Source organism: Gadus chalcogrammus, chromosome 17, assembly GCF_026213295.1.
Source record: "Gadus chalcogrammus isolate NIFS_2021 chromosome 17, NIFS_Gcha_1.0, whole genome shotgun sequence".
Classification (NCBI taxonomy): Eukaryota; Metazoa; Chordata; class Actinopteri; order Gadiformes; family Gadidae; genus Gadus; species Gadus chalcogrammus.
This window is the reverse complement of record NC_079428.1, coordinates 5779791-5797541: the sequence shown is the minus strand read 5'-3', so window position 1 is coordinate 5797541 and position 17751 is coordinate 5779791. Positions and strand designations below refer to the sequence as shown.

The 17751-nt window shown below is 46.3% G+C and overlaps 1 protein-coding gene across 1 annotated transcript; it reads left to right on the top strand.

Moving 5' to 3' along the window:
• Positions 1–30: 30 nt before the first annotated feature.
• On the top strand, positions 31–9024 carry rce1a (Ras converting CAAX endopeptidase 1a). Its single transcript, XM_056575839.1, has 8 exons — positions 31–421; positions 690–792; positions 991–1074; positions 1766–1844; positions 2419–2586; positions 3531–3602; positions 3810–3872; positions 4750–9024. Exons 1-8 carry the CDS (start codon positions 252–254, stop codon positions 4977–4979), a joined length of 969 nt encoding a protein of 322 aa, XP_056431814.1. The 5' UTR covers positions 31–251; the 3' UTR covers positions 4980–9024.
• Positions 9025–17751: the final 8727 nt, after the last annotated feature.

The window sequence follows — 17751 nt, the reverse complement described above, 5'->3', positions numbered from 1 at the left end:
CATCTACAGGTACCCCCTGGATGAAGCAGGTGTATGCGGCAGTGCGTGATGACGTAGAAATGCAGCGCCGCCCGGAGACCAAAAAAAGAACTCACTAGCACGCCAGGCTTATCTTGTTTTGAAAAGGCTTAAACAGGCAATTACGGAGCTATATCGTGTCCAATGCTTTCCGCGTTGGATGGTGAAGAAACAAACTTATTGCCAAATCATCACTCCTTTTTTACACGAGCCACGGATCCGTTTCCCTCGCCATGGTAGATGATGACGAGTTATTCTCCTCACATCGGACCAAAGAGGACATGGATATCAATGGCGAGCTCGTACCCCCTGACGGGCTGTGCTGGATATCAGTGTTTTCCTGCTTACTACTCGCATGTTCCTACGTTGGGAGTTTATATGTATGGAGAAGTGACCTACCAAGGTAAGGTTTTAGTTTTTTCTTTTTTTAGCACTTAAGACTGCAACTACTTAGCCTGGATTATAGCCTGTGTTTTGTGTTAGCTATTGACCTGCTAACCTAACTTCCTGCTGCATAAGGAAACGGGTGATTTATACCGAAAGTCTTCAAGTCCCTGCAGCTCGGCTGGCGGTGACAGCTTGACATGTTAAATGTTGTTGATTATAACGGGTGTTTAAACGTTACTCGATCCTACACCCCTTTCCCTTCCTGTACCGGCTCCTTCTGACAGGGATCACCCAACGGTGATCAAGAGGCGCTTCACAAGTGTGCTGATAGTGTCTGCGCTGTCACCTGCTTTTGTGTGGACATGGAAGGAATTCACAGGTGTAAGGGTGAGTCACTTTCTCAGATGATGGGGAAATGGCAATGGCAAATGATTTGGGCTTCGAAGCGAAATTATGTGATGGATACAAGGCCATTAACTGTGTGTGTGTGTGTGTGTGTGTGTGTGTGTGTGTGTGTGTGTGTGTGTGTGTGTGTGTGTGTGTGTGTGTGTGTGTGTGTGTGTGTGTGTTATGTCTATTCATCAGCCAACTCCCTCCTTGCTGGCTCTGATGGGGATCCGCTTTGAGGGGCTCATTCCGGCCGTCATACTTCCCCTGCTGCTCACCATGGTAACAGACACACACACACACACACACACACACACACACACACACACACACACACACACACACACACACACACACACACACACACACACACACACACACACACACACGCTGAGATGTGGCCAGGGGCTGTAAGTAGGCTGTATGGGTGTCATGTGGGAATCATGTGGGAGTATATTCAGGTCAGCCTTTTGCAAAGCAAGTGATGGCCACTCTTTGGTTATGTTTTATGATAACTGGAACATGTTATTTGTCAATAATCTGTAATCATAGTGTGGATTTGAATGAGAGGTGTCCCTATTTGCAATGCAGCACAGCTACTATGAGTAATGTATCAATGTTCAAGTTAATTGACTGGCCAGTAATGTGTAGTTGCCAGTAGTTACTTTCAAAATGATGTCATGTCATCGAGTGGCCAAGTGTTGAGTAATGAGGTTCCTTGATAATTGTATGAATTGTTTGGGTGCATAACTGTTGAATGTAAGGTTTGGGAAGCTATCAACCTAGGGCAGGTACTAAAACCATGCAACTCTGCACACAAAGTTAAGGTGACTTTTGCATTATCCTATCAAAACAAGGATAATCCTCCTTCTGTTTGTTCCATGCCAATACATCCTACATGTATTTGTCCCATTATGGGACTAAGGTGTGTCAAGCAATGCTTGGTCCTACTGACCATGTCTCTGTGTACCAGGTCCTCTTCCTAGGCCCTCTCACCCAGCTGGCCATGGACTGTCCCTGGGGCTTCTTGGATGGCTTACGGGTAGCTCTTGGTGAGAAAAAGTCTAATTTTCTTTTACTAACGATGTAGTGAAGAGCATTTGCAGGGTGGCATCACAGAGTTAACAAATTAATGGGGGTAGCAAATTGAATTGACTTGGAGTCGAGTCGTGCAAAGAATTTAAAATCTGGGTGATCTTCACCCTTTCTCCTCCTAAAGCTTACACACCTATTGTATGTTGTACTGTACCTCCTGGCACTTAATGTACGCGCTTATTGTATGTTGTACATCCTAGCACTTAATGTACGCACCTATTCTATGTTGTAGGTCCTTGCGCTTAAAAAATAGCGGCTAGAATTGTGTAGCGTCTTATCCTAGCTATCTTCGTTGTGTACAGGGAAAGGGTTAACCTAACAATTGTTCATGCTTGTCACTTCATTCTATGAGCATCCTTACCGTACCAACAGCGGTGTATTGTTTCTCTTCTTCTGACCAATGTACTTGTGTGTACTGTAATTGTAAGTCGCTTTGGATAAAAGCGTCTGCTAAATGCCCTAAAAGTAAAAATGTCTCAATATAACGCGCCTTCCCTCCCTGGCCCCCCCTCTCCCCCCCCCCCCCCGCAGACCCGTGGTTCTGGAGCCTGTGTGCCAGCGACATGCGCTGGCTGAGGAACCAGGTGGTGGCCCCCCTCACGGAGGAGCTGGTGTTCAGGGCCTGCATGCTGCCCATGCTGGTGCCGTGCGCCGGCCCCGCTCTCGCCGTCATCACCTGCCCCCTCTTCTTTGGCGTGGGTGAGTAGGCTGCCGCTCGGGCGCTCTCCAGACACTGTGCTCCCAGGCCTTATATCCGTAGTGCGTACTTAATGACTGAAACTTGTGTTACTTGGTGCGGCAGAAGCTCAGGAGGTGGAGCTGGTTGGCTGGTAACCGCAAGGTTGCTAGTTCGATCCCCGGCTCCTCCTAGCTGAGGGTCGAGGTGTCCCTGAGCAAGGCAGCCCACCCTACCTGCTCCCGACGAGCTGGCTGTTGCCTTGCGTGGCTGCCTCCGCCGTCGGTGTGTGAATGTGTGCAAGAATGGGTGAATGTCAGGCAATATTGCAAAGCGCTTTGGGTAAAAGCGCTTTGGATTAAAGCGCTATATAAATGCAGTCCATTTACTTCCATTAATGTAAACGTGTGGCAATACCCCAAAAAATTATATGAAGGTAAAAAGATATTCTCCCTATGCAGCAGTGATTTTCGCTTATGATACTTGGCTGACATTGAATGGAGCGAAAACAATCGATATATCGATTCCCAGATTCATATTCAGTCACCCTGTCGCTTTCCAGTAATTTATCTGTTTTCAATAGTCTGTGCTGTAATCTCAAATGGCAGCCAGACATATCTCCTGCCATGGGGTTGACGCCAAAAGACCTTGCATTGTCAACTGCTGGGAAAGCAGCATTTGAAATGCGCCCAAATATTGTTTTCGGAGAGTCGACTAAGATGGACCATGCGGACCATATTGTTTAAACTCCAGCCAAATCCTGATTTGTGTAACTGCTCAACAATCAGTGTAGAGTTAATTCCATCATCTTCATTACCGAGTCACATTATTATTCGTCTGTTCCTTTTCACAGGCCGTCAATCGGCTATCCCCTCCCTGCATGCCAAATCCTTTTGCGATCATTACCACTGCGCATCATCCTGTATGTGTGATTTTTTTAATCAAGCGATACACTTCTCTTTACCAGCCCACTTTCACCACGTCATCGAGCTGCTGCGCTTCAGACAAGGGACTATCTCTGGGATCTTCCTCTCTGCAGGTGAGCACAAACATCATCGTCATCGTCATCATCATCATCATCCTCATCATCATCTGTGGCCCCCTAGTGGCCACAATGCGTTCTGTCTGGGACGGGTTGGCCATGAGTCAATGATCTTTCTCTATCTTTCTCTCATTCTCCTTCTCATCTTTCCTTTCTTACTTATTTTTTCTCTTCCTCCCCCTCCTTCCCTGTGGTACGCTGCAGTGTTCCAGTTTTCCTACACAGCGGTGTTTGGGGCCTACACCGCCTTCATCTTCATCCGAACCGGTAAGGACCCTCGCCTCGGGGCAGCTCCCACCTTAAATATGCACGTTGAATACTTTTATTGGACTGGAAATTGTTCCTCAATTGTTGGTAAATGGCCTTCAAATCAAGTGGTCTGGAGCCGATTATCTTCCTTGGCCGATCATACACTTTTGGTTACTGTGGCAACCCCGGTCGTCGGCGGCTGCGATTCCCGAAAAAAAAAGCTTGAGCACGGTTGCGGTGCAACGGTTTTATTACTGCAGCTCACAAAAGAAAGGGGAAATCGTACAGTAACTCAAGTGTCTTCCCCACTGGGGCAAAACGGGTGAGGGGTCTCCGGGTCTGGTCCGTCGGTGAGGTCGGCGTGGCTACCGCTCCCGGCTTCTCCCGCGACCGTCTCTCACTCGGCTCCCTCCCGGCACGAGCCACATGGCTGAGGGAGCCCCGAATGAGTGGAGAAGCAGGCTATTTAAGGCTATTTAAGCTGCTTCTCCACCGGTTCCTCAGGTGCTCTTCATCTCCTTAATTGGCAACGGCCGGGTTGCCACAATACTTAAGGATGTATCAAACTATACTCCTCCACCCTTTGCTGAAGCCTTTGCCCTTCGGAGCAGCGGTGGTCCGGCGCGTAGCATGGCTGCTTCTGCTACCGGCGTGGCTAGTTTTCGCGGCGTTGTCTGGCGCGGCCTCGTCCCCAGCGGCCTCGTCTTAATTGGCAACTCCTTAATTGGCAACGGCCGGGTTGCCACAATACTCAAAAAAAAATCAAACAATTGTATCTGTAGGACGAGAGGGCGCAATCCCCATGTTATTGATTTTATCGACTAATTTGTTTGCGTCGAGCTCCACAACAAACGGTCCCCCCCCCCCCCCCCCTCTTCTCCTCGGCGTTCCCCAGGGCACCTGATCGGGCCCGTGATGTGCCACTCCTTCTGCAACTACATGGGCTTCCCGGCCGTCAGCGCGGCCCTGGACCACCCCCACCGCACCACCGTGCTGGCCTGTTACCTGCTGGGCGTGGGCCTGTTCTTCCTCCTCCTCTTCCCCATGACGGAGCCCGCCTACTACAGCCCGCCCACCCCCGTCTGCACCCTGGCCCCCCGCCTCACCTCGCTGTGTTCGTCTTGAGCCCCGCCTCCCGGCCCTGCCCCCTCCCCCGGCTGTCTAGGCTGGGTCTTGGGTCTTGGATCCGGCCTGGTGGGGACGGCTTAGCCCTGGAGCCCTCCTCCGTTGCCGGCCTATCCACCAAGGGGGGCAGGGGTGTGAGACGGACATGCTACGTGCTACGGGCTACCGACCAGGGAAGCCTAGCAGAGCGGTGTTGGTAGCATCACCGTCGTGGGGGCGTGGTGGATCACTCTGGGGTGGAAGCCCAGGCCCGTCGGTTGGTAACATTGACCGGTGCTACTGACGAGCTGCAGCCTTCTGGACACATGACGGTTGGCTAGGGGGACATGGTGGGTTGGGAGTGTTACCGTGCAAATACTGCAACTGTTATTGCGGTTGGTATTTCCGATAAAAGAGTGCAGGGTTCGTATGGCCGGTCGCATCACCAGGCATTCGTTTTGTGATGGAATGGAAGTGTTTGTTGTCTAGAGTAACCCCCCACTATTTGTTTGAGTTGAACCACACCTATGTTTGCTGCTCTCTAATGGGGACCAATTTTAAAGCTACATTATACATCCATTTGATTCCAATAAACAGTCATCCAAAGGGTTAAGTTCGAAATTTAAGAAGCAGGCCATTGTATTTTTACACTTTTTTTTGCTGCGAGTTCAGAACACAGGTGATGGATTCTGGCCCCAGATGGCAGCAAACTCACAGGCAAAGCAACCACCACGACTAGTTGCAGCTGAAGTCCCGTTTGCCAATTTATTCACCCCTTGCTGTTCTCCACATTTCTTTTCGAGGTACTTCTGTAGTCGGCCAACAACACAACAACAATACACCCAGCCCCCCCAAAGCTTTCGATTTGCCAAATTGGCAGTGAGTGTGTGTGCGCGCTTGTGTGCGTGCGTGTGTGCGTGCGCGCCTGGGGGTCTGAGGGTCTTTTAGTTCATTTGTTTTACGGTGGTTTCATAAAATAACTAGTTGTGTGGGTGGAATTGTTCCTTCAAAAAAATAAAGTGTTCAAATGTGTACTAGAATGGGGAAGCTCAGATGTAGGTCACTGGCGACATGGACACTCTAAACCACTTGGTTCGCATGCTGCTACAGACCATAATTGCAATACAGATTAGGGGGAAATCCCCAAGTGCTTGTACTGATGACATTAACATTTTTAAAGAACGAAGTTTGAATCGCCAACATTTCCTTGTGTAGAATTGAAATATGTCTGATCGGGTATTTCCACAATATCCCCCGTTACATTCGGTTTCTTAAAAGTAAATGTTGGGATTGTTGAATTCATCCATCTTTTTGCTTTTGGTTGTGGATGCTCTCAACTAGAACGCATAACACGATCATATTATTTACCCATGGTGTACAAGTCTCGACGATATGTAAATGTAGGCTTCTCTGAGCGGGTGTTTCGCTGACCACTGTGCAATGTAAACGCTCTGAGCTTGAAATCGGAGTATTTTTTTATTGTTATTTTGTTTATAGCAATAAATGATAGCGTGTTCTAGGCTAGTGGGATAGAACTACAAGTGAGAAGTAGAAATGGTAGCAACAATGCTGTGTATGGTGCTTTTGGTGTTGGGCTGCACTTGCTTTGTCTCTCCACCAGAGGGCAACATAGTTACGTGTCTTTGGTAGAGGCCCTCTTGTGTGAAGGGCCCCTGCAATTTGACTTGGGCTCAGTCAACCATCGCTGCAACAAAATACACTTGACTCCCCATGTGCTTTTATATTTGTAGATAATTGTTTCTGGATTTCCTCTGGCTAGATCCCAATAGAGTAGATTGACGCATAGATGAGTGAATGCATCAATCTACGAGCTCGCCTCGAACTCTGACATCACTCTTCTCGCTGCTCTCCGTGATCACATGATCAGGGTGCTACAGTAGGACACCAAATGGACTCGGTCTCCCTTTCTACATTTCTCTTCCCCAACATTCACAGATCCCAAATTTGGTGGTTGACGTATGAATTCACGTAGCGACAAAGTAGGCAATGCTTGCATCCGACTGTATTTTTATCATCCTCGGTCCTCACCTCGTTTCAGGGAGAGCGGATGCTTTCTGGGCAGCTACTTGATGAATTGCATATTACAGAATCCTGTTCTGTGCCTGCGACAAAGTATGAATCTTAACGTGGACTAGATTAACATTACAATGCAGGCGAGGTCGTCAGAACTCTCCACTGGTCTGTGACTGTGCTCAACAGCTGTTGGACGTCACATTTATCACCCGTCAAAATGTGCTTTTAATTCTGTGATATTTAGCTGCTTTTGAATTTAATTTTATATTTGAAAAAAAAAAATAGCTTCTGTTCCTAATTTGAGTTTGACGTGAAATGTATGGCACTGGGTGTGTGGCGGCATCACTCCCCCTTGTACTGAACAAAGACACCGGCATATTTATTTTCTGCAGAACAGTCTTAATTTTAATAACCATGCATCATCTGCATATACGCTGAACGGACACAAGAATCTATTTTTGCTAAGTTATATTCAGCGCTGCAGTTTTTGTTTCCAACTACCAGAATACGAATGGCTAAACATGCATTTTGACCACGACAGAGATTTATAATTGGCCATAATTATAAATAGCGAACCTCACAGATATTTGTACCGAACGCTATATTTTGTAGTCAAATCTATTTTGGAGAATGTGAACAGATTGTACAGACATCTCTGCGTGTGTTTTACGTTCACGTGCCACAGTTGCACAATGCAATCATCCCGTTGGTCAGAAAGCCTGTTTTAATATGCCACTCTTTTACATTCTTGGACATCTCATACTGTAACAAGGTGAAACATTTGTAAATAAAAACAAAACGTTTCAGAGAAATTTGCTTTGTTACTTTCACCGCAGAGACTACACTAATAAGTCTGACATTAATAAACGATGTTTTCACATGGCAGGAGTGCAGCGCTGAGTACAATCAATTTCACATGGTGTTAAATGTCCTCAATGTGGTGGTGTGAATCAATTATGGTCTGGCGGTGTAATGAATGTTTCTAATCAAAGCCTCTAACGCCTGGTGGCTGAGAGCATATGGCTTCTCTGTTGCACAGTTGCCCATTACAATTGTCATTCAATACCTTGCAAGTTGACTTGGATATGATTATCACTTTGATGGATAGAAATGAAATGACAATGTGCGTTTATGTGCACGTAATGTGGCAAGCTAAAGCCACACATTGCCCTACTCAACTCTTCAACTGTGTTATCCTCAATATGAAATGTGCAGAACAACAAATGTATTGGTTCACATGCGCAGCATAAATACTCATTGTATGCTTTAGACCTGTAGTTAATTGTTCGTAGTTATATACTCAAATATTTGTTATTCTTATTAAAGTTGCGGTAGGTTCGTTTTGAGGGATGTAAATAAATCCCTGTCTACATCCCTCCGCCGTTGAGAAGCAAGGTATCCAAGCACCTGTGGTTGAGCTGTGATAAGGACATGTGCAAATGTGATCGAAAGGCAAGACGGATTCCTCGAGGCGTCAGGGAAGAGATGCCCTAATTGGTCAGCAAATCAACTGAATTGTCTGATTGAGTGGCAGGCGCATAGTCAACCAGAACAGACATTCTCAGAAAACTTCCCTTCAACATCCCCTTTTAAAAATGTCTCCGGGCTAATTTGCAGAGACAGATTTAATTTGAGTGCATTAATTTAACCGACCCCTTCACCCAAGCGATGCTGAAGCTTTCAAAATGCCCTCAGCAAAAATCAATCGACCAGATTGAGTTCGGTACCATTTTATGCACTCATGTAAAATAGAGAAAAGTATCAAGATAATCAATTTTTGGAATCACTTCACAGGAAAAATGAACCCCTAAACAACATAGTCAAACACCATGGGGGCCTGTTCTACTTTGAACGGTAACAGTAGGTAGTCCCACTCTGTCTGTGCGTTTACATGCACAACGGTGTGGTGATGAGGTACAGAACAACAACAAACATTTCTAACTAGCAGCTGTCGTTCTCAAACGGACATCTTACTTCCAATCCCTGATGTGAAGGAAAAACGGGCGTACAACCAGGAGAACACTTCTATGTATGGACAGGATACAGACACCTTACTAGTTCTTTACATTGTGTTGTCTATGTAAACTATCTTCTTCAAGGACAGTCGGCTCCCTACCCATTATAGACCTTTAGAAATAGGAATGATCCGCGCAGCCCCTGACCCCCCCCCCCCACCACCCTCTTCATCACTTCATCCATCCCTCTCCTCGCTTTCCACTTCGTCCTTCATTCGCTCCGTGTCCTTCATTCGCTCAGTGTCCTTCATTCGCTTGCTCTCTCTCTCGCTCTCCCTCTCTCAAGGTTGGCGCTCCAGCCTCACTGGCGTCACCCTCACCTCACAACATCCACCAGGGTGGGGGGTCAGGGAGCTGGAGGCGGGGGTAGATTGGTGAATCAAAGCGGCGGTAAAACTCATTTCGAGAGCACCTGACTTAAAAGATTGACGGACAGAATCCGTATGAGGAGGAGGAGGAGGAGGAGGAGGAAGGTGGAAACGTGGATTGAGGTTTATTTTTTACTTCTCCCAACAACCAGCAGCTGACAAAGAATCCTCTGCAACCTCTCGTCCACTCTGAGGGCCCGCGTCCTGGACATAAGGAGAATGAAGACCCCTACCGCGTGCTACTTTGCATTTCAGACGGGTGAGGGCTAGATCCCATTAAAAAGCATTCTCTTCCTCCCCCTTAGCCTTAAGGACTTGGTTCTCTGCCTCTCCTAGAGAAGGAGCACGGTCATCTGGATCCCAGCGTACGTGCCTGTGTCCCTCGACACTAATGGTCCGACACTAATTGAAGTAATCTCGATCCAATTCGACGGGCGCATCGAGTGGCGCTCATCGCTTCAAATCTCAGGTGTTCTTCGGTCAATATTGGCTTGTGTGTGTGTCTGTGTGTGTGTGTGCGTCATGTCTGCTACTTGGCCATTCGAAAACGTTGGAAGGGAAAAAAAATCTAATAATATTACTGTTTGTATACTTAGTTTAAAGGGTAAGTAAGAACTTCCGCCCAGAAGAAGACAATAGAATAAATCCTCCTTTGGTTTTCATAGTAGGTGCTGCTTTGTCAAACGTTGTCAGAATGTGCGTCACTCTTGCTCGAACAAAGGGTGTGCTTTGCAACCAAAAGAAAATTACCACCTTTGGAAAGGGTTGTCGCTTGTGGCTGAACTAAAGTGGTTCGGACAAATTAGAGGCCTATGAGGAACTACGTAATAGGTGATGGACGGTGACAGACAGATGGTTCATCCAGTCACCTGCCAAGTCGTTCCCAGATGGCTCTGCGTCACACGTGTTCAACCAGCGTAGGGTTCAAGCACGTTTGAAGGATCGACTGGAAAAATGCTAATTTATAGCTAGACATGTGTGTCTCTTAAAAGCTGTGGTTTGCTGAATGTTCTTCAATGAGCTTTTGTCGAGTTTTGCTGATCCATATTTGCGTACGTCTCCTCCTGTGGTTATGTCTGAGGCAACCCAACACTCCCACGTTTCTGTCGGAGCTTCGCCATAGGTCAAAACAAATCATTGATTAAGAGAACACCGTGCACAGGGAGTTCATCCATTGAATGTCGTAAGTATTGACGTTATCGATAACACGCCTGGAAACGAAGGATGCCTTACAAGCACAGACGTGAAAGGTCTTACTTTAATACATTTTGTTTTCTTTCTTTATTTTATCCCTTCTTTATCTAACCAGGTTAAGTCCCATTGAGATATTGAAGTCTCCTTTACAAGGGAGCCCTGGATACAGCAGGAGCTTGGGAAGGAATTCCCTTTTGTGTGTTCAGGAATGAAAACAGTGGACGCTTTTCTAATTGAAAGAACATGGGCCTTGTTTGATGTACCTTGTTCCCCGCCGGTCGACACGCACAGCCACTGGTGGAGGGACAGAGGTGGGGCCATAACCACATGAGCAGGTCAAGTGTCCATCAAAGCCATATGTCAATTCTTTAAGATGGAGACAAGGTCGAGGGGGGGGGGGGGGGGGGGGGGGGGGTGGGGGGGGGGGGGCAGGATCACGTTTGTCACCGTTCAATAACATCACGTTGCCATAGTCTCATCACCATGACAACACCATGACAATCTAACAGTAATCAGAACAGATGTGCGTTCCATCTGCCAAGCAATCGCAACCAACCATAAAGCTACAAATGGGGCTTTTGTGTGCTGTGTGGTGTTGGCTGGTTCAACTGTGCACGTTGATTGCTCGATGCAGCGTGTAATCCGTCTGACTCTGCTAAGGTGAGGCTGTTTATACCAGCCATCCTCCACACACACTCCACAACTGTATATTAACATTACATATTATGAGTATTATACAAATTTGATGTTGCACTAGTTTGTCAGTGTCTATACAGACCATCCAATTTTAAACTGAGCTGCAGGCTATAATGTCACTAGCCATGTTCATTAGTAATAATTTAGACCCTATTCATTCGGATGAATGAATGAGACAATTTGGTGTATGAACTTCATTACATTTGATCTAACCAATTATGGCATGAACAATTTGTTGATGGCATGAACAAGAAATGTTTTGGTTTAACCGGTTACACTGAAGCAACGCTTGTTCCATGTGTTCATCAGACAGCCCTGCGCATGAAAAGAGTTTAACAGGAGACCCACTCAACATTTGATCTCTTGATCTGAATTCTGCCTAAAGCGTTTTGTGCTGCAGTTTTGCACGAAAAGCTTTGATTGGGGGATCGAGCCAATGTCCACGGACATCGGGCATTTCGATGTGGGGTCATGGCTTCTTAAAATTGTATTAGCTAATGCATAAAAAAAGACGAAAACCTAAAAAAAAAATCTAAAATCTAATGGTAACATCTCAATGTTCTGCAGTACAACAGGCTAAATCGCGGTAGGCCTGCACACAAACCTGAATATGTCTGTGTCGAACACTGTGAAGCCGGTGTATAGTACTCACAAATATTACAAAGCAGTCCCATAATTACATCTAATCATCTTGTGCAAAATGAGCAATCTGCTTGTCATGGCCCAAGCATTCACAGCCTAAACCCCATTTTGTCAAAGGCTGTAGCGACAAAAGTTCTCAAATGAACCGTGTGATACTAAAGCAATGGAAGTACATTAAAGGCTCCAAGTGAACAGCAGTAGTCTGCTGTGGAACGTGTGCAGAGATCCAGTACCAGTGGACTCTGCCCTGCTGTGGGAGAAATGGCCTGGGTCACTGGCTTTGGAATGCTTTCATCTTGTCGAGACCATAACCCATAACAAATTGAGGGTATGGTGATGGCGAAAGGGGGTGCCAGGCTTTGTGCATTAAGACACTTAGAACGTGTCTCAACTAAAACCCCTTTTTCATTATCATTCCATGCATAGGTTTGACTACTCTTTCCTTTGGAGTGCTTTTTGGGCCTTAAAAGAGAAGCATGATTTAATCTACAACCGTCACTGGGATATTGATTATAAGTTATGCGATGTGTAATATTGGTACGAAGAAAATTACGAAGGAGTCTGTTTTATTAAAACTTTATCAGGAAGCTCAATCTTGTGCAAAATAGAAAATGCTGAGATTGTGGATGTGCGGTGTCTCTAATTTCCCCTGATTAAACATCCAGTTGCAGGCTTCTGAATGAAATAGCTTATAATAACCCTGATGATAATGACTTTATTATACCTTGTTTCATTTGCATATAATTTGGGCTGCTTGTCAGGCAAATACTGGAAGTATATTGTGTCAGAAAATAGACAGCCAATAACATATGAATTTGAGTCGGAAAGACCGAAATAACTGAGATTTCCGAGAGGAAATGGAATATAAAAATGCTTTATGATTCAGGATCCCGGGTAAACATTGAATGATCGTGGTGTTCAGTTGAAAAACCTAACTGACGGCCTTCTTGCATTGCAAACATAATTGGCTAATGTAAACCAGTAGAAGGTTGTGGAATGGAATGGAACCTTGGTATGGAATTCAACGAGGTTTGATCCTACAATGTTTATCTTTGTGTTCATTCATAAGCTTGGGCCCTGTTCACATGAATGTGAATGAAAAATATTTAATGGAGAATAAATGAATAGGACGAAATAGCTTTAGAAATTTCCTTTCTGACCTAGAAAATAAATAATATATGATGCCTATTTATGGGGCTTTTATCTCAAGAAAAGTACATTTGGATGTTTGTATTGGGGTTTTAATATATATACAATCTCTAAATACAATCCTGTCTGGTGGCTGGGCTCCTTCCTAATGAAACACCCAGTGTGTGTGTGATCCCTCCAGGCCTTATTATCTTTTCCCACACCATACGGTGGTGTTGGGGGCTCACATGGCGCTCCAGGTTGAGCAAATAACCCCCCCCCCCCCCGCCGAGCGGAACGACGACAGCCGGGTCCGGAAAACTTCTGCGTGAACCCGTGCCCCTTCATGTCTCTCTACGTCTCCTCGCCGAGTACAGGCGTTTGGATCCACGTTGACACAACGCAATGACCACGCAGACGCTTCGACGCAGTCGTGAACCTGTTTTCGTTCTGCGTCGAGTTTCAGTGAGCGGACCAATCACAGCCCTCGCTGCCGCGTTGCCTCGACGCAAGGTTAACACTTTTGGGGGGCGCACATCCGGTCCTTGCGGTGGGCACAAGGAGGGTCGCAAGGACGTCATTGGTCCGTAGACCCCCTTGCGTTGTGTCGACATAGAACCATGACTAAGCCTTAGATGCATCAATCGCAGCTACTCTCTCTCTCTCTGGAGACACCTTTTTGCAAGGAGGCGTCGTCGCAGCATCAACACAGCTGTCGCTCATAACACTAATTACGGCTGTGCTCCTTTTTTTTACGTGTCTGCGTGCTACCCAGCCGACCCCTCCTAACACCCAGTGAGGAGTGAATCTACGGCTCGCGCCCGGAACATAAACGGAGCAGGTCCCTGATCCTATTGGTGAACAACACCTGTGTCGGCCCCACGACCACGTCTCTGTATAGCGTGAGTCACAGTGTGTCCCACGGCGCCACCGCTTGTGTGCGAGAGAGATGCGTGAAGGAGCCCACACACTGCCCAGACTCAAACCAACGGCCAACTGCCTTTATCCGACCACTCGTCTCACCCGTTCGGTCGAAAAGTTGCATTGAAACACACCGCGAAGACAACTGCCAACTACACAGTAGCGTGTATGTTCTGAGGTTGTGCGAGATGCAATAAGTCTCCTTAACATCAGGTGGCGCTAGTCTTGTCCAGCCCTACACACCGCACTGATTAGCTGGTTGTGTGCTGATTGTGTGCTAGCAGAACGTAACCAGTCAGAGGCTCAGATCCTCAGACGCCAACGCCCTCAGACTTTGCATGTTGAATCGGACCAGGCAGCGTCCGAGCAGTTCCAAAAGCTTCCAACAGAGCTGACCACACGGAACAGGTCTGATCCTGAACCCGTCGGAGTCTCCCCACACGTTTCAACGTTTTGGCCGGTGTGTAGCGGCCTTGAGAGTCACGGTCGGGCCACGTGGCCGCGGCGGCTCTGAGGGCAAGGTGGCATCGCCTACCCTGAGAGTGATACCACCACAGGGGGCGCCACTCCACGCCCAGACGGGTTGCAAACCAGACGACGGCCGGCCCGACAGGAAGCCTGTGTTCCTGTCGCCGGGCTGGCCTTTCAGTGTGTGTGTGTGTGTGTGTGTGTGTGTGTGTGTGTGTGTGTGTGTGTGTGTGTGTGTGTGTGTTGTGTGTGTGGTTGTATGATGTGTGTCAGTTTGTGGTGTGTGTGTGTGTGTGTGTGTGTGTGTGTGTGTGTGTGTGTGTGAATGTATGTCTGTATACGAGCGAACAGTACCAAGCCTTGCATCTTTTCGATTCGGTCATCGCTCTGAGCTGGGAGCAAAAGGTGCAGCGCATTCACATGACCCTCTGCGTGTGTGTGTGTAGCCCCCCCCCCCCCACCCCCCCCCCACCCCCCCCCCCCCCCCCCCCCCCCTCCCCCGGTGAACGATATGCTGAAGGAATGCGCCGCCTGCCTGGATAAACCCCTCCAATCCATCACGCCGATCCCCCATTCCCCCAACACACACACATGCACCCACAGACACACACATTTGCACACACAGACACAAATACACACTATGCATAAGCATGTCTGCGTTTCTCTCTGGCCTGATTTTAATTGCCTCTTTTCAACATGAAATACCTTCGCTTACATCATAGAACAACGTTTGTGTTTGGAGATATGCTTGTGTAAAATTAGCATTTTGAGGCGATTGCTGTAGAGCCTGCAGCATTCTGCAGTGTGCATTTCTTTATATGGCCCTCTCTAGCCACTATCTACCATTGTGGGAAGTTTCAGTAACAGAGAGTGGGCAGTAATAGCTCGGCAGGTGTTTTTGCCAGAATAATAACACCTACAATTACAATAGGGGCTTGCACTCCAGTCTTGGTTGCTTAATATAAATAGAGTAGACTGAAAAGACTCTCCTGAAGGGAATGGCTGTAGATGCTTCGCACAGTCATCCACGTGGAAACTTCACACAGTCGTTAATATTACTAGCAGATGGTGATAGGTGTGCTTTAAGTCGGAGTCTGGTCACTGGGATTGAAGTCTTATCTGGAGGGTCTGGAAGGGCCAAGGCAGGGGTGTATGAGGTCGGAGGTCAGAAGTGCTCCGTGCTGTTGGTTTACCTCTTTATGAGCGAGGATCATTGAAATGGCAAATGAGGAGATAAGGAACAGTCTTTACCATCCATTGCAACAGAAATCACCTGATAGCAAATTTGAGATATTAATTATAAAATAAACATAAGGAAAGAGGATTCCAATATATTCAAAATATGAGCAGGCAGTCCATTTGTTTGTGAGAAAGATTAGCCACAACAAAAAAATCGAACAGTTATTTACAGTGAGCAACTGTGTTAACTACACACGATAAACACAGATTTCCCTGTGATCCTCATAGCTACATACACATCCACACATGATTTTGACATCAACATGACTTCCACCACACATTGCACATAAAAAAATCACAACCTTGTAAAAGTCCATTCACCTACACATGAAACACAGTTCCACAGCTGTGTGTGTGTGTGTGTGTGTGTGTGTGTGTGTGTGTGTGTGTGTGTGTGTGTGTGTGTGTGTGTGTGTGTGTGTGTGTGTGTGTGTGTGTGTGTGTGTGTGTGTGTGCAGCTTTATACGAGTACAGCTGTCGGGCATATGTGACAGCAGTGTTTCCGTCTTTTGAACCATTTAAATCCAGTTAGAAGGGTTTTCACCTTCAGCCACGAGGTGTCACACCTAGAATGTACGATCGGTCGTCAACCAAGATCGAAGCTCAGACTTGTCATCAAAAATCACCAAATCATCGTCATCCATTCCAGGCCACAAACGTGCACCTTTGCATTGTTTATGAGCCATTTTCAAATAAAAATACATGAAAAAATTAAAGGTTTGAGCTGGTAAGAGCAACATAGGGGAAAGTGGATCATCACCTGACCATGGCGATATCTCTAATGTTAAACTGATTATAACTTTATTCTCAAGAAATTTTAATGTTGGAAATCCGTAAAAAAAAAAGAGGCAGTTCAGTTGCAGTGCATCTGGCCTTCCAAGCTGCTCTGCATCATGGGATTGCTACGCTTTTGACACAGAACGATGAGTAACAGCTTCCAAACATAAATCAGGGTACTCCTTAGCGGTCCAAGCAGTCCAGCGCACTCAGAAGAAATGAAAAGTATGGAAGCTGTTCCCCTTGTGACTTCTCTACAAGGCAAAGGAGAACCACTCTCACATCAATGTCTGGTTGTCTTGATGAATGGGAGGAAGAGTGGATCTGCCCACTGAGGTCTGGGCCTGGCCGACTGGCAGAGACACCATGGCAGAAGTGCATGATGATCTCCTCTCTCTTCTAGCCTAACAAAGGCCACGGTCTTTGCAGACAGGCCAGAAGGGAGTTCCCCATAGTCTAGCTCAGGGGTCGAAAATAAATAAATATTATTACAAAAATTCACAGCACAATGCGGCAGCATAATCTACTTACCGATTACTTCATGGTAAGTAGATTATTTACTAATTACTACCGATTTTTCTTTGCACTTTATTCTGTTTTGGGCATTTCCTCCCAGTGCAAATATGTTAAAATTAGTTACAGAAAGCAGTGTTCTGAAATGGGATCAATTAATAGTTTTTAAACCTATGTCGTGAGTAATAGAAAAGAAAAGTGGTGTTGTTGCTGTATGCTTTGCCTTCATATGGTTTTGAATAGCTGTACATGTCTTAAAGATATTGATGTGGATGGTTTCAACATTCTCATAGTGTAAATATGTTTTGAATGAGTTTCTGAAAATGTTGTTTTAAGATGGGACATATATAAGTATAATTTGTAAGCCCATGTTGCAAATATAACAACCAAAAAAACGATTCCAGGTCTTCTGGAAATATAATTCAACTTAATACTTAATATATTGTTGCTTAAGGCGCACTCATTGACGAAAACTGTCGAACTGGCACTGCATGTTGAAAAGGTTGCTGAAACCCTGGTCTAGCTCATCCTCTGTTTCCTTGGACAGGTCGTCGTGGTGACGAGTCTTAAATTCTTTGTGACAGGAAGATGAACGATGGCAGGAGGGGAAAAGATTTGCAGATTTATCTAAAGGTTAACAAAAAGGGTAAACGAGAAGTAAGACACTGCCTACTCTTACTCGACACGTACAGAATGGTCAGAAAACTAAACAATCAAAACTGATGAGTTGAAAGACACACGAGGAAACAATTAACAGTCGACATGGGTGGAACCCAATTAGGGAGGATGAGGTTGAAG

Bases quoted from the DNA above. Each gene is read 5' to 3' on its own strand.
- rce1a (XM_056575839.1), top strand. From the start codon at position 252: ATGGTAGATGATGACGAGTTATTCTCCTCACATCGGACCAAAGAGGAC. The intron at 3,603-3,809 runs GTGAGCACAAAC...GGTACGCTGCAG, and splicing joins TGGGATCTTCCTCTCTGCAG to TGTTCCAGTTTTCCTACACA. The intron at 3,873-4,749 runs GTAAGGACCCTC...GGCGTTCCCCAG, and splicing joins CTTCATCTTCATCCGAACCG to GGCACCTGATCGGGCCCGTG.